General features: G+C 41.8%; 1 protein-coding gene across 3 annotated transcripts in view; it reads left to right on the plus strand.

Moving 5' to 3' along the window:
• RASAL2 (RAS protein activator like 2) overlaps positions 1-17219 on the plus strand; it is a 191748-nt gene that overhangs the window by 90939 nt on the left and 83590 nt on the right. For all 3 annotated transcript variants that reach the window (XM_064454460.1, XM_064454461.1, XM_064454462.1), the window contains exon 3: positions 5665-5791. In XM_064454460.1, the coding sequence (XP_064310530.1) occupies positions 5665-5791 (127 nt within the window). The remainder of the gene's footprint in view (positions 1-5664; positions 5792-17219) is intronic.

Raw genomic sequence — 17219 nt, forward strand, 5'->3', positions numbered from 1 at the left:
AAAAGTAAGTAGAAAGAAAATTCATCCTTGTAGGGACATGGGAGATGACTTAGCAAATAAGGAGTCATGAGTGACAGGAGATGTGCAATTCCAACAACATATCATGGTACGGTAATATCTAGCAGCATCTTCTGAGACTAGGAGAACAGGTCTAGGTTGATTCACTGACAAATCAGGTATTTTTATTACAAGGAAGTTTCCCCACTATTTGGAAGGTGTAGATATTTTTGTCGTTTGTGAAACCTGTTCCATAGGATAAGAGCTGTGAGGGCACAGTAAAAGTGTCTGCAAAAATCAGTGCCATTTGAACAGGGAAGGGGAATGAGGTGGTGTTTATGAAGAGCAGTTTCAGATCGATAATCCATTCCACAGCACTTCCACAAGAGATGTGACAAATGGCTGCATCTGGTTTGGGGCTGCTTTTTAGTTAGTCTTTGTAACTTTTGTGTTCAGCTGGAAATGAAGACAAAAAAGACTTTTCGTTGTGTTAGACTATTCCTTTTTCCTGCACCCAAAACCTCATCTTTCTTCTTGGATTTAGAGGTGTTTTTAATCAAGGGCAAAGGATAGTACAGACCTATGTTCACTGTGACAAGATCTACTACTTATTGGTGCTGGTGACAGAGGCCAGGAGCCGGACATCTCTGAAGTATTTTCCTACTCTTCTGTCTCCTGTGACTGACAGCAGTAGTGGAGCGACAGCGATGCTCCCAAGAGAAAACAGCAAGAGCAAACACAAATGCATGTGGCCCTATGGGAGGTTCTTCAGAAATGCCCTCTGCCCTTCTCAAAAAGGCTTGTCATGGTGGCATCTTACAGCAAATATGTTTTACCTGTAAACAGGAGTTTGTGAAAGCAGAACCCACTCATAATAAAATAGTCTCTTGACTCTCCTTAGTGTGGCTACCTGCTCAAGAGCTGACACAAATTATGGGGAAAAAATCATATGCAAGTGAACAGTTATCACCCTTCTTAGGGCTGTTGGCATCTCTCAGTGCTATGGAGCCAGCTTCTAACTTTCTGGAGGAAGGTAAAAATTAAAATGAATTATTTAACTGTTTTGTTGACATGATTCCAAACTTCCTGACTATTAGTTCAGAAGAGGTTGCAAGTTCTTAAGTTTTTGTGTCGAAACAGTATTTCCACTCTCGAAAAATCTATCTGTGATAAAGAAATGTTTTTTCCTACTGTTTTTTTTAAAGATCCTAGCTCAGTTTGCCTTTAAGAGATATTAAATGCTTCTAAAGCTCTTTATCCTATTTATTCTGAAATCTCTTCATAATCAAACTACTAGAAATCCCAAATATAGGCTTTTTATACCTAAAAAGCATGTTCCAGTGGCAGGTGTGCTGGGATGCTGTTCAAGAGTTTAGAGTCTGAGCTCTGAGCCCATCCTCGTTAAATTGTGAAATTTGCCAGTGAAATGTGGCCAATGATCAAAATTGTCAAGATTAGAAAAATTATCAGCATTTGGACTGTCCCTACATACCTTCATGTCCCAGAGTTACCCTGCTCAGAGTCTAGCCCTGAACCAGCAGCTTCAGCACGTTGTCTCAGGATCAAACGATTCCCAGGCTGGTGAAGTCTCAGCAGGGCAAAGAACAGGATAACAAAACTGGATGGGAAAAAAAAAAGAGCTGAAAGCCTAGATTGCCATTAGAGTCTGGACTCTGCAAGATTTTGTCATTCTTTTTGATCCTTTGCTGAAGTGCTTGCTGCAATGGCAGGGGCTGGAGGAGGGTCGGGGAGATTGCGGATGTCTACCTTGGTATTTACATGGTCTAAAGTTGTGCAATCGCTTGTGTTTCATGCCACCTGATCTGTGAATCCATTTGACCTACACAGATACACCTGTTTAGAAACAGATCAATCCTCTTCCAGGATGCAGAATTGCTGACCAAGATCATTTCACATGTTCATGATGCTGTATTTTTAAGAGCAGGCTGATCTTATGCTAAGCAATAAATACTGGTCCCTCAGTCTTGGAGTTTGTTCTGTTTTTTAATTTTTTTTTAAATACAGTCTGAGACTATGGTTTTGGAGGAGTGTTACTTAAAATAGCACAGCGCTTATAAGTCAGACTTAAGGGGGGATCTTTTTTAGCTACTATACTACATTGATCTTGTCCATGAAATCGTGGGTTGTTTGTGTATTGTCTGGTGTAGACCAAGCTATGTTGCATTAAAATGTTGTTCCTTATACAGTTTATAGAATTAATGAGTGAAATAAGCTGGATCGGGTTTTTCTCAAGCCACTCTAAATATACTAACAAAAGCAGTCTTTTGCTGGCATGGACTGTACTGCACTAGATGAATGCAGCTACCCTGATCAACTCTTTAGTGTGCAGCCTAGCCGTGTTTTCCTACTGCAGGCAAATGTTAAGTACAAAAGGCTAAGTGACCCAGAATTAGGGCCTGAGCTCTCAGACAGTCTTCCTGTTAATGGCTCGGTTCCTCTTTGAAGATAAATCCTATCTCTGGTATGCAGAAGTAGATTTGTTTTTGACACCGACTCCGGTGTGCTGCAGCCTGTTTGCTTTTCCCAAGGACACAAAGGACAGCGTGGCCTCGATCACCATTCTCCTCCTTACCCTCGGCAGCAAGTCAGTACATCCGTAGCGTCCTCTTGGCTGTTGTCGCTGTTTCCAGGGCAGTGGTAGCGCTTTTTTTTTCATGTCAGTGCATTGAAAGAGTGTTTCTGTCATCTCATGTCCAAAAGCACACACAGATACTAAAGAGGTATGCTTGAAAGAAAAGGAACTATAATAATTTCTCAGTTAAAAAAATCTAATAGTGTGGAAATCTACCCTGCAGGAGCTGTATTGGTATAGGGCTAGCAGTTAGGCGTAGGGGCAACAAGCTCACTGAGAAAGGAGCAGCACAGTGTGGTGGCTTGATGCTTTCAAGGTGTGCTGAAGCGTGTGTGTGGTATGGCTGGCAACAGCGGTTCTGGCAAACACGGCTTCCGTCATCCCACCAAAAAACACTCTGAAGGAAATCAGGAGAGACAGAAGAGGTGGTGGAGCAGAAGAGCGTTTAGAAAGGAGTAAAACTAAATGGAGCCTCCAGACAAAAACTGAAAATTTAATATGTGATCTTGATTGAATGAATGTAGTATAAACCCACAAAATTAGTCTCTGCTTAACTTCATAATGTGCCTTTGCATGGAGATAGTTCGGCAAGGGAGCTGCTGTAAAAATCTTCCAGCAAAGAAAGTAGCCCTAACAGAATAACCCTAGGGATTTGGGCAACTTGTTTTGAAAAATGAACACTGTTTGAAGGAGACAAATAGACTAGCATAGTAATAAATAGCATTAAAAAATGACCTTAAGAGAATGCTAAGTGCTTAAAAGTCAGGAAATGCCAGAACTCGTTTGTGAGAACCATTGTAGTGCAGCCTGTTTCTAAAATAGTACAGTATCTTGTACATCTTCTACACCCTTCAGTACAAATGAATAATATCTTTTTGTTTGCTATTAATACTCAATTTTCAGAGATGATTGAAGATCTGGAAGGATAAGCAGCACAGGAAATACGACAGGGGCTTCTGTTCCTTTAGCTGCAAGCTGTCTTTTATGTAGCTGTATGAGAATAAATTGCCATATTGCATGTATTGCCGTTGTACTGTTGAAGCCAATGTCCTCATCAAAAGTCTGCTGAGATGTTTTGGGCACTGAGGGGGGTTGTGCCTGCCTCCAGCCCCTGGATGCTGCATCTCTCTCTTATCCCCGGAGTTTCTTCCAACTGTTGAATATTAGGGCTTAAGGTGGCCCCACCAAGTTACAGGTCCGTCACATGGTAACAGATACCAGACTTGACAGCTTTAGGATAAATGATTTATCTCTAAATAATGTTGTGGTGACAAATACAGGTCAGGATTACAATTATGCAGGTTGTTACAAAGAAATGCAGTCATTCCGTAGCACAATTATCCAGGTTGAAACAACAGCAAATCCAGTGATTCACCAGTACTGAGCTAAACTTAATATCCGAGTATGCAAAGACCTACAAAACCATGGTCATAACCATGATGATCAGACAGGCTCGCAGGAAGCAGGGCATGGCTTCCTTGGCTGAGCAACTCGGGCCAGCTGGCGGGCTCAGGGAATTCCTCGTTCCCCAATTGGGGTGTCCTCTTGTTGAGACATGGAACTACTATCTGGACTTGTTAATCAACCATCACATCCCACCTCTGGCTCCCCTCTGTACCAATCCTTTGGGGCATGTGGTGCCCAGAAATATTGCATAAGGCAGTACTGGCCCCAGGTGCCCACCCCTTGACGGTGACTCAGCCAGGAAACAATGGTTACCATGGGCCAAGAACCTGTTTAGCTTGGTTCCGGAGATCCATTTTCCTCAAACAGCCTCCATTGTTGGTGGCCAGGCTTCCACCAGCTTGAAGGATCTTTGCTGTCTTTTATCCTTCAAACCTCTTCAGAACAATGTGTGTGTTCTTCAGAAGGGTAGAGTGAAGGATGCTTTCCTCCTGCTGGAAGCAAGGCCTTTCACCTGCTGGAAGGATATCTTCTGCAGGCTGCAGCTCTGGCAAGCAGGTAGCTGTCTGAAGGTTTTGTCTGTCTGCTTTTCTATACACAAAGTAACTGATGCTTGAATTAACCTGTGCTAGTCACGTAAACAAAATCAGGATGCACAAATGTGTGTGTGTAATTCATAGAGTAGTTTGGTTCTCCTCCTTCTAGATCCCTTTGTATGTGTTTTGGGGGTTGGATTAGGAGTACATCAGGCTTGTTTCTTGTTACTAGACATACCTGCTGCTGTGCAAAGAGGCTGTGTCCCTTAGGCTCTGTTAGAGCTCTTGGCTGTTGTCTAAACGCCCTGCAGGCGTAGTGATAGGTAGCACAATTTACCACTTTTCTTTTCCGGCATAAGCACCTCTCTAGCAAAATGTAGTCACCCAGGCAGGTTTTAAAAGGCAAGGTTAGGGGGAAACAAACTGTTGAGGGGTCAAGGTCTGCCAAAACTTCAGAAGAGAAACAAGATCTTTCTACATTTGGTACTTTTAAAGAGAATTAGCATACAGAATTTTATTACAATGAAATAACAAGGACCCCAAGCCTTTCTTAGAGCCTTCTGAGGTCCCACTTTTAGGAGGAGTTTGACTTAATCATAGAAGGTATCTCCTTTCTCTATTGTGCCCAATACAACAAGCCAAATGTCCTGTTTTTCTCTGACATGCTGTAGCTGATCACTGAATATGTGCTGAGACTGCAAAAATACTTTTGTAATCTCAAAGTTTCGCATGCAGCATTCTGATCAGCAGCCTCTGCCTGACCCTCCCAGCATGGAAGCGTGCAAGGCTGGGTAGCAATGGGTCCGGCACTGGAGAACCAGTTTCGAAAGGCAGGATTGCCTTGTTAGTCAGATGGCTTGGCTGTGTTGTGACTTGATACCTCTGGAGCGCAGGTTGCTGCACACCTGCATGCAGCCCTCTCAGAGCTGCACACCCATCTGGCGTGCACGAATGCTCCTCACCCCTGCAGTGCCTTCTCGGTGAGCCTCAGGAATTTCGTGGTAAGGCCGGGCATGCCGAACTGTGTCTGAAATTTATTACCAGATGAGTAGAAAATTAAGTTCTTATCAAGATGGCATATTAACAGAGTGGCCCAGTGGCAGATTAACAGCTGTCGGCATGCTTTTTACGCAGGTGCCTATCGATGGGGTCCAGGAGCCGCAGGCGGATGCTACCAAAGGGCGCTGCCTGCGCCGGACGGTGAGCGTCCCCTCCGAGGGCCAGTTCCCCGAGTACCCGCCAGAGGGGGCCACCAAACTAGGTAAGTCAAAACCTTGGCCACAACAAATTGATTTTAATTTATAGCTGTAAGCCGTATCAGAGAGCACTTCTTCCCCGGCAGCATCCTTACAAAGCAGCCTGCTGAGGTGGGTAGCATCGCAGCTAGGTGGTGGTGGAGGTTGTGTGACCGTGGTGTTGTTTGTAAATGTCTGCTGGCAAAATAACTTCCAAACACCAGGATTTATCCAAACATCAGTGAGGTGGTTATGGGGTACGAGAGAAGCTGGGCTGCTGCTGCACACAGGAAGGTTTCTAGCTGTGTTTGAACGGTTACTAGGCAGCCCTGGGATTTACAACTGAGAGCTGCTGAACACAGGTCAATACGAATGCAGCTTTTGCAGATAGCTGTACGTCGTTCCCGTTGGTTTTTAGAACTGTTATGTGGTTATGTTTTACCTCACTTTGAGTCTCTCTGGAATTTCCATTGCTTCATGTTTTCATAACAAGTACTGGCTAAGAGGTTTTTCTATAACTTACCTCATGCCCATTCAGGGTGCAGTTTCTGAAAGAACCAGCCAAGTGTCTGCTGCTGTTGGCTGTAATTATACATGTTGAAATGTAGGAAAAGCAAAAGAAAGGGCAGGTATTAAAAACGACAGACAAAAGCTCTGATGCAGTAGTTTCCCAAGTCCAGATTTGGCCCATTTCCCCCTCTTTATTCTATCCCACCTGTGGTTGCGTAAAGAGCATCATTTGAACTCTTTCCAGATGAAAGGAAGAGTGAAGGGAGGCAGCAACCACACACAAGTCAACTCTTCTTTCTATTCCCAACCTATGCAGGAAGAAACCTTGGCATAGGCTGAATAGGATCTAGGAGTAATTCTTCCTTAGTTCAGCTGTAAAAAATATCAATCCCGGGGGAGGGTAAGCTATGGGGAAAAAAGTCACATGCATCTCTAAACAGTAAAGAAGCCTTGATAACATTGTTATCAAAGGTGGAGAGCAGGTAAGGTATTCTTCATTTCACAGGCTCAGCTGCTTTTTATGCCAAAGAATTTTATTCTGTTGAGTAAATTGCACACAAGTCATTAAAATCCCACTCTTCTAGATAGTTAATTAACTCATTGCGACTGTAGTACTTATTTATTTTTGCTTGCCAATACCACTACTTGACTATCCCGTATTTGAGGAAGTCAGATAGTGTTCTTTTTTTTTTTTGGATTTGTTTGATTCATGGATTAGAAGTCTGAAAAGAAGCAGGGCAGGTTGGGGATTTAGGAGGGAAAATACTTGAGGATGAGTAACATAAACAGAACCCCTACTGGATTTGTTTGTGGCATTTCAAATGCGGCTCTGAATGATCCTCTTGTTTTGCCAGATGAAGAAATATTCATTCTTGTTCAGAAGTAAAACCAGTATTAAACGTATTTACACAGTGTTATAGGCAGACTACTGACTCCAGGTGTGTGGCTAGTGGGATGAATGAAGAATCATATTGCAGCCAGCCTGTGCTAGTCAGTGAGTATTATTTGCAGCTTTGCAAGCTAGAAAGACCGTTAAAATGTAGGATTTAAATGCCTTCTTTTTCTATACCATGTGCAAAAACGTGTAGATGAATTTCTATATTTCACTGAGCATCTGAATAGCCAGAAATCCCAGTGTTACATTTTTTAATTTACATTGTAAACCTGGTAACCATCTTAATTTTTTTATATTAGCCATACAGAATAGGTGACTGTGTTATTTGGGTATATGCATTACTATGTGTTGTGCATGTGGCATCTTGTAGTGTGCTACTTGATGTACACCTGACAAGAATATATTAAAAATACAGGAGAAACTCATATACACGGTCTTGTCCATATGAGAGCTGTAACTGTAGTGAATATAGACATCACAAAGTGTGTAGCTAAAGAAAGTCGGCATGCAGTGGGAGGGGGAGAAGAAAGGCCTGAGCTGGAGAAAAATTGAGCAACGTCCATACTGTGAGGAAGTGGGAGAGAATGTTACATATAATGTCTGATTGCAGCACCCTAGGTAGTTCCCTTTTTTCACATCCTGGTTAGAAATGTCTCTTATGATTACAGAATTCCTGCTAATGGAAAAAAGTGGGTTGATAGAGAGCAGCTTTGTGTCAAGAAGTTGAGCCAGAGGACAAACCAGTGAAAAATACTATTGAAGAACTTTACAAAGAGAAAGAAACGAATGGTGGCAACCAGAATGTATCACTGACAGTACAGATAACAACTGGACTAAAATAGCTTTGGAATGGACACCAAAGCTGAAAAGTGCAGCAGAGGGAGCTAAAATATCTAGTAGAGAAATTGCTACACAGAGATGTTAAGAATATCTAGCTTGTCCTACAGAATCATTTTATAACATGGTAACAGCAGGCATTGCATCTTATGGTGATACCTGAAATTACTACTTGCAGATGAGCTCCTTAGGGCTGGCTCTAGTGCAGAGGTTAAGGTGTAGCAATGGCGTTTGCTTTTTTCCCTAAGATTGTCATATCGCTCTTGCAATTTATTTGTTTGTTTGTTCTAAAAAATGGAAAGCCAAGTGATGGAACTCTTTTTCACCTGTAGCACTACAGTTACACCTTGTATGAAACTTCAGTCTTTTTGTTAATGGAGCAACTGGAACTGTGCTCTTCAGGGGCTCTGCATAACCAGCAGTAGTACCCATTCTGCAATTTTTTGTGGCATTCTTTATAGCACTGTGCACACATCCTTGCAGCACCATTCCTAGGAAGTGTGTGGGAGAGAAACTACCCACGTTACAGGTGGGAAGTTGAAGCAAGAGATAATGGTAACTCACTAAAGGTCAACATTAAGTCAAGTGTGCTTTACCCAAGGGCTGTTGTAGTCATTCTTACCATCTCTTTCATTTTTACCCTTGCTGCAGGGTTGGCTCAGCTGTTCGTGACGCAGCTGCTGAACCACCATGGTTAACAGTCCCATGTACTAAGATAGACACCAATTTCCACATACTTCAGTACAGTAAGCTGTAATTTGTGATGGTTCAGCAGCTGCTAGAAGAGCAGCTGAGCCATCCCTTCTGTGCAGGCAGAAACCACTGTAGTCACCATCGAGTGAGAGCCAGAGGGGTGGACACAAAGATAAAACACAAGATAGAAAGTGACTTACTTAAACAGTGAAAACTCATAAAAGAATTTAAAAACTGTAACTCCAGAGGACAATCATCATCTACTGCTAGCTTAGGAGTTTGTCCTCTGCTTGCAGACAGTGGAGAGGTTGTTTCTAATATTGAAATTCTTAATTCCTATCTGGAAGGTACACTGTACACAAAGTTGTGTCAGCAAGCCATCCATTAAATATATGCCATGAAATTTCCTTGATACATAATCTGTATCATTGTAGTAATACCTCTCAGTGAGTGAATAGGCACACTCTAAATATGTAATTTACTTGCTAGGATTTCATCTTGGCAGCACTTATTCAGAGGTGCTTCCATGCAGGGAAGCTAAAAATGTAGCTGTAATTTCTCCCTAACTCCAGCTTGACAGCCTCTTTCCTCCTTCTTTCAAGCATTACTTTCAGTGGGCTAATTCTGTTACAAACTGTGTGATAGGCCCTGGAGACCAGCACCTAAATGGTTATAGGAAGAGGCAAGGTGGAGAGAACCCAATCTGGTCCATCTCTTGTACTTGCCTCCATTTCTGCTTCAGATGCTGCTCTTTTTCTAACAGGTGTATTTTTTTCCTGTTAGGGAGATTACATCCTTTGTAAAGGATCATTGTTTATAATAGCATATTGGAATTAACCATTCATACAGTAAAAGCATGATTCAGTTTTCCACCATTCATGCTGTTTGACAGACTAGTAACAGTTATTGCTTCCTTTCCCAAAATAATCATCTTCTTTCTTACTCTGCTTCCTTCTCACCACCTGCTCTCACTAAATGAGAGTTGTTAAGGAGAATATGTAGTAAAAGTTTTGATTCTGGCATCTGGGTACATCTTTGTGAAATTAGTAAGAGATTTTTTGCCTGCATATGTGAAAATGTCAGGAGGGATTGAAAGTGAGGAAATGCTTTGGGGTTTGGTTTATGGGTTTTTAATTTATTTTTGAATTATTAGGAAAGAGCATCATCAGGGAGAGAGTTTTTTGAGATTCTCTGATGCTTAGAAAGGCAAGTCTTGATGTAAATAGATTTTCTTTTTATATTTGGAGATGAAGTCATCTGAGAATAAAATGAAGACTTTCGTTTGTTGAAATGAGTTAACCCTGTTTTTTCTCACTTGCATCTATGACTGCTGAATATGAAGGCTCTTGAGAAAAGATTGCTGAAAGCAGGTCAGAGGTAAAGATGCTCTTTGCAAATTTTTGTTTTGTCCTCACCTTGAGTCACTAGCACTGAGAAATTTTGTTTTGTACCCAGTCGCTTGGTCTAATCAATGGGAAAACATAGTTTGTACCCTCTATCCACACTAGATGCTGCCATGCTTGCTGGTTGTTGCCTTCACTGATCTAATTGCTCTAAACAATATTAACGTGGCATGGAGATGAGGAGCTCTGGTAGATTGGTTCTACAATACAAACGAGCAGCCAAAGGTGAGAGGAAGGGAGGCAGGGACTCCTTAAACTACCCTTGCTGCTGACAGAAGTGTCTGGAGCCACACAATTAAAGCAGCAGCTTGTTGTTTTTCTTTTCCCCCCTTTTCCCGCCTTTTCCCCATGCTTTCTGCCTTTTCCCCCTGCTTCCCCCTGCCTTCCCCCTTTTCCCTCTGCTTCCCCCTACCCTGTCCCATCCTGTTTTATCCCATCCCTGAAAATATATTCCAGTTTCTTGGCTGGAGAGAAAATAGCCACCAAGACTGAGGACAATCTGGGTAAGCAAGCCTTACACCTTTCAGGAGCTTCTGTGTAATCAGCTTTGCATAAACAGTGTCTACTGCATGTCAGTATCTATTCACACTTGCATAGCTCCCTAGCTTATCTTCCAAATTGTGCTGGAGTCCCCTTCACTTCATCAGAGAACCAGCTGGTCTTTAGTGCCTTAGCTCTCTAGGTATAGCATTAATAGCTGTTACTCAGCTGCTGACTCCCATCTCAGCTCTGCAGCTCTTCTCCCTGTCCTTTGGTACAGTTGCATCTCTACAACCTACTGTTATCATCTATTCTTCCTCCTTGGGAGGAACCTCCTGTGCCCTGGTGAGTTGCCATTCTCTGAGCGTCTCTGTAAAGATTTCCTTTGCGACCGCTGATGTGGCAATGGAAGAGCAGTCATGCTGATGCCTGGTACTCAGCACTGCTGGCATACTGGGGATACTGGGTCCCGTGTTGGGCCCGCCACTTGAAGAAGGATGTCAAGAATCTAGTGACAGTCCAGCAGAGATCTGCCAAGGTCATTTTGTTCAGAAGTATGTGACCCATGAAAAGAGGCTGAGAGAGCTGGGCTTGTTTAGGCTGGCAAAAAAAAGGCTAAGGGGTTGATGTGATAGTCTGTGGCTACTTGAAAGAGAGCTTGCAGTAATGCAACCAAACCCTTCTCGATAGTGGTAGATGATAAAACAAGGGGGAATGACCACAAGTTGCACTTCGGGAGATTCAGACTGAGAGATTAAGGGAAAGTTTGGCACCAGGAGGGTAGTGCAGCACTAGAACAGGTTGTCCAGGAAGGTTGTAGAAAGTTCATCCTTCAAAGTGGCTCAGCTGGACAAAGCCACAGCTGACCTTACTGGGTGTTGGCAAGGCCTTGCTCTGGGTGGAAAATAGGACTAGATAATCTTCAGGGGACCCTTGCAACCAGTGTTTCACTGGTTCTCTGTTTTACTTTTTATCCTTTTTTGACTTACTTTTCCTAGCATGTGTGTATCCCTCTTGTTGTAAAGCAACTGTAACATGTCTTGTGCAGAGACTTCTCTGATTGTTTTCAGCCTGTTACTTGAATGAAATAAAACTGATGCTGTATCTGTGTTCCTCCTCTTTCTCCAATACTTTGTCTTTCAGCCAACAAATACTGAATTTGAGAGTTAGGTCTCAGGGGTACTAAGTTCCTACAACTTTCATAAAAATGCATGGCCTGGTGATCATATGGGAAAGAGACTGGACAACTTCTGATTAAAACAGTATTGCAATGTGTGCTCGCGTTGGGAGATCAGCACTAAAATGCAAATAGATAGGAAACTAGGCACCCTTACTTTCCTGATTACACAACTGTTACACAGTGGGCACCTAATCTGGAATTCTAGCTTGGTGGTAAGCCACCCAAGTTGGATTTTTTCAAACCTGAATTTCTTCAAGTTAAGCACATAAATGAGAGGACTGAGTTTCACAGCAACTGCAGCTATCACTACCTTTTTCAGAAAGACTGAGGCTGCTAAAATTGGTCTCTAAACAACTTTAGGAGTATACTTTAGAGCTAATAAGTAAAATATACCTTCTGCACTATGGTGAACTACATGTACAGTTTTGAATTTTGGTACAGGTACTTGTAATGTTTGGCTTAGATGCACAGTTGGTAGATTTTTCTTCTTAGTGATCACCCCCTTTGCATTCCCTCAAGCTCATTTTTTCAGTAAAACTTGCACTTAATTCAGAATATTCTCTGATCACAGGGGAAGAAGTGACAAAAATGAAGTACCAATCTGTTTTGGTGCTAGATCCATACTGTATTGCTGTCAGTTGACCCATTAGCTGTGCAGAAATCCAGCCTCTGTACTCTTTTAAAAGGTTATGTCCAGGGGCTTGGAAATGGAGTGAACAACAGAGATTAGTTAAGTGACATCTGGTTTCAGTGCTGCCTGGTGTGTACCTCTTACAACAGTTCCTGCAAGCTGCTACTGAGCCCTCCTACGTGGGGATAATTGCACCAAGAAAATACACAGCCCGTGCTCTTCCTTCAGGTAAAAACTTGGCAGGAGAGAACAGGCATTAGCTAAAAAGATTTCTAGGGTTATTTCAATAACTGCTGTTTCTAAGAGAAGGTTGTTTGCAACTAAAAAAATCAAAGCTGAGCCTTGCTTTCTGTATATTCCAGTTGGAACGAGTACTTTGTGATGAAAGAATAAATAGATTTACTTTGTGCTCACCACATAATTAAAATCCTTGTGCACTAAGGTTTAGGATGAATACCTGAAAAGGGTGAAAAGGGTTACTACTTTGGCGGGAGAGACAGTCTGTTTCGGAAGAAGAAAGGTTGGTTGTGACCTGGTCAATGAAAGAATCTGCAATGCACCAATCTTTACATATTCAGTAAAGATTAACTTAGGAAAGATGCAGGAATTTGAAATAATGGAGTTCCTGTAACTTCTAACAAAACCGTGTGCTGAAAAGAGGGCTGTCCCTCCTTCCACCACTCCACTTTGCCTACAAACAATATCTTGTAGAAAGTGAGGATGAAAAAATGCAGTTTATAGCTCTCTCCCTGTATCTCAGCTGTAGGGATTTATGATGTGTCTTGATGAAATCATTTTCCCAATAGCACTGTCTGCTTTTTCGCTATGTTGCTATGTGCAAAATAACTATCTCCTGTCAACTATTATGCATGGCAGGGATGCAAAATAGGGCTTTGGTTTCATCCCTCAAATTGAGGGGTGTGTTGTATAGCAGTATCTCTGGCAGAAAGATGTATTCAGATGTGCTGACTTGTTTGCAGCTCTTTGGGTTCGCCCGATTCGGGCTTGCACAAGCGTGTTTTATACATCTACGATATACATGAGAGAGAGATTCACATCCTTCTCTCTGCAGACCCAGGGGTCTAAAGGACCAGATGTGTTTCTGTCCGTTGCCTTTATTGTTTAATTTAGCAGCCCCCAATGAGTGGTTTGGGGATATTTTTTTTTCTTTTTGATCTGAAACTGCTTTGTACCAAAAATCTAAATTGAAAGGTCCCCAACAGCTGCAAGGTGATACTCTAATGAGATCAGTGCAGAAAGCACCGTTCTGCACTTGTGTGGTTTCACGCTGCTCGGTGTTGGCTGAAGAGCTGGCTGTGTTTCTGTAGGCTGCGGGCAGGTACTGTGCATGTTCAGCTGCACGGCTCTGTTCTTCACTGACTTTCAGCCCTGACCTGGCAGTGTTACCAGAACCCATGTGTGGGAGCGTTTTGTGAGCTGAGCTCTGAAGCCTTTCGCTCACGTAATAGCACAAACGAGGCTTTGCTAAAGACTGTTTTGCTTCCTTCACTGTCTAGTGCGTTGGGTCATGGACTCTTAGTGCTGGGACTGTTGGGTACGACTAGTAGGGACTGTAGCTATGCTGAGATCAATTGAAACTCTAAAACTTTAACTGTCTTTAGATTACATTGTTTACCCATCATGTTCTACCCAAAATGCAAATATACGCAAACTTCAGTTGCATTTTTAAAAATCTCCTGTGAAACACAGCTGTTTTGGGGGATTGTTAAAGAACCAAAAGGCTACACTAGGAAACACCTACTGTGTGAAAAGTGTCCTGCTATCTTATGCGTCCACAAAAGAGGGTGGGTAGGAAACTGAGAAAAGCCCTGAAGTAATCTGAAATTTGGACTATGTACAGTGCAATTTGCTTGCCGTGGAAGGATGAAGAATTTGGACAACTCTGCTTGAAACTAAAACTGACTCCAGGGAGGCTAGATGTACCAAACCGGATGGCTGGATCTCAGTGACATTCCCCCTGGGCAATTGGAGTTATTTGTATACAGCAAATTGCCAAGCTGCTATCTTCTTCTTCTTCTTCTATAATGCAAGCAAAGCCAAAGGATTTTGTTTTGTTCTGAATGCTGCTGAAACTTTATTCTCTTGGACACAGATCATCTGTGCTGAAGGCCAAGTTTTGTCATGAAGCAAATTTTATATGTTTAGATCTTAAACCTTTTTAGAGTAGTGATTGACACGGGTATGAACACATAATCTTAACTTTCTAGTATTGACACATAATCCATTAGGGTTTTTTTCCCCCCTTGGAAATTTATTATTACATTCCTGCCCACTACTTCCAGCACACATAAAGAATCGCTTTAGAGATTTTAAGATTTTGTTACGTGAGCATAAAGAACACTTTATAAGTAGAGCATGTTGCGCAATGTGGTAATTGCTAAGAACTAGTAGCTCTTGGACTTGGACCATCTGGGGCAGATTTGTTGACTGTGTTCTAACCAAACCTCAGTTTATTATGAAGGAAGCTATCATTTTCCTTAGTTTTCTCAACCACAACAATAAAAAGTTATTTATGAGATTCTTTAGAGAAATCTACCTTAAATCATGCATGAACTTACTGTGGATTGTTAAGTTTTGTAGGTTCTCTTTTATAGTAGTTTGATCTTGTAGCAAAAAGTAATTATACTTCACCCAAGCAAGTATACTTGCCTTTTTTCCCTCAGTGACAACCAGCTTAACATTTAATGGAAAAGTAACTTTCCTTCCTACAGCCTGAGTTTCCTTATCTTAAGTCTTGTCTAGAGTTAGTTTGAACTGTTGAGCTAAATTTAAAAATGTTGATGTAATTAAATTAGTTCAGACTTTGGTATTAGTTATGGAATTAGTTGCTGATCAATTTATTGCTTTAGCATAAATTGATACTTGACAATGCAAATATTTATGAAATTGGATTAAGTGCATCTAGTTTGACATTTGTATGAAATTAAACGTACAAAGTTCTCTCCACTGCTTGGGTGTGCAGTGTGCACACCCTTGTCTTCCTGCTTTGTCACCCTCCTTGGTGCTGGTTCTATCGCACGCTTGCCAGCTGAATCGATTGGACTTCACGCAGCAAAATCATGTTCACGTACATGTTGTGTTGATGGGTTAGCTTTGAATCTGATCTGGTAGATGTTCCAAATAACCCTGCAGCCGTGTGGTGGCTCCAACACAAAGGAGATGGTAGGAGCATGTTGCTTAAGGACAGTAGGAGAGCCAAATTGTTTCCACTTCGGCGCTCACCCCTAGTAGCAGCCTGGAGTTATAGTGGCTTGGGTGTAATATGAAGCTGCTGTGTTAGCTTTGATCTGCCAGTGCACGTACAGTAAGAGTGGAGCCAAGGCAGCAGAGACTTGAACAAGGGCTGTGCAAGATTTTCAGAAGAGCTTGTGTTACTACCCACTTCTGCTGCTGCTGAAGTCTGTGCTCTCACATTCTTACAGCTGCTGTTACTTGAACTACCTCTGGTATGTCTTTGTGCATTGTAGTTAGGGCTCATGCCTTGCTTTCGAAAACTATTTCATTAGGGTTGCACATTTTTCTGTCCAAGGCACAGCCTTAAGTTCCCTATCTCATGCTAGCTATGCATACATTGTGTTACAAGTTTATCTACTTCTGTAGCATTCATGTGTTTCTGCAATCTTTTTATAGTCCAAACTTCAAAACGAGAAAAACACGCATGCGATATTTCATGGACAGGCCTGTACAAACAGTGGGGAAAAATGTGGAGTCCTTCTGGAGGACCATTCAAGTGATGCTTCTGGGAACTTTAAAGAAAAAGATTTGTTTTAAAGAAGTGCACTGCGCTGAGTAGTAAAAAGATCACATTTTATAATTTTAATGAAGCTTGGGACTGTTACTTCTGCTTTTTTTTTTTTTTCTTGGTTTTGTGTTGTTTCTAGGAGGTTTGGACCAGTGGTTTTTTTCTCTCATACCTCCCCTTTCCCTCAGCATACTTTCTCCATGTCATGGTATGTTGGATGTCCTCATAGCAAGTGAATATGGACAAGCAGCGTTGGCTGCTATTGTACTATAATAATCGGTGAGCTGCCCTGTGTCTTATCTCTAGAGTGCTGAAAACCTGTGAATCCTTGTATTTTTGGTTTGGCCTTTGGCAAGTTTCCATCTATGCATCTGAGCTGCCCATACTGAAATGTCTTTGAAGGTATTCAGTGAAAGGCTTTTGTATGTCTGCTTAAAAAGTGCTGAAGACTTTTTGTCATTGTTGCTCTAGGATCCAAAGTTTTGGGGCATTTTCTTCCTTATAATTAATTCTGGTTGAGGATGGCAGAACTTGCTAAGAAAGCTGTAATGGGGCAAGAAATCCATTGTCAGTTATATATTGGGTTTTTCCATGCAAGACCTCAGGAGATTTGTTTTCCATCAGGCAGTAGTATTCTTACATCTTCAAAACAGTCTATGAACATGAGCTAATTAATCTCCATGATACCCCTGGAAAGAAGACAAGCAGAGTTTTTAAAAAATAAAAGAAGCGGAATTTTTGGTATTTCCTGTGCCATTTTGTGATATTTACACTTCACTGGGGCAGTGACACACCTCCTGTGGGTGAACTGCTTTTTACTGATGCATAAATAAGAAGGCTTATAATATATGAGGTGGCTTAGATATTGAATTAGACTTATTCAAGCATGTACTGGATATTTTGGTAACCTGCTACCTCTTTTGTAAATGATCACTCTTTCATAGCACAAGGGGAGGAAAGAATAAAAACTGCTTTTTTTTATCTGCAAAATAGACAAAAATGTTTCAGCAGCACAGCAGAGATAATTTACTTAAAAGAAAAATAATAAAGCCACAGAGGAAA

The sequence above is a fragment of the Phalacrocorax carbo genome, chromosome 6, assembly GCF_963921805.1.
Source record: "Phalacrocorax carbo chromosome 6, bPhaCar2.1, whole genome shotgun sequence".
NCBI lineage: Eukaryota > Metazoa > Chordata > Aves > Suliformes > Phalacrocoracidae > Phalacrocorax > Phalacrocorax carbo.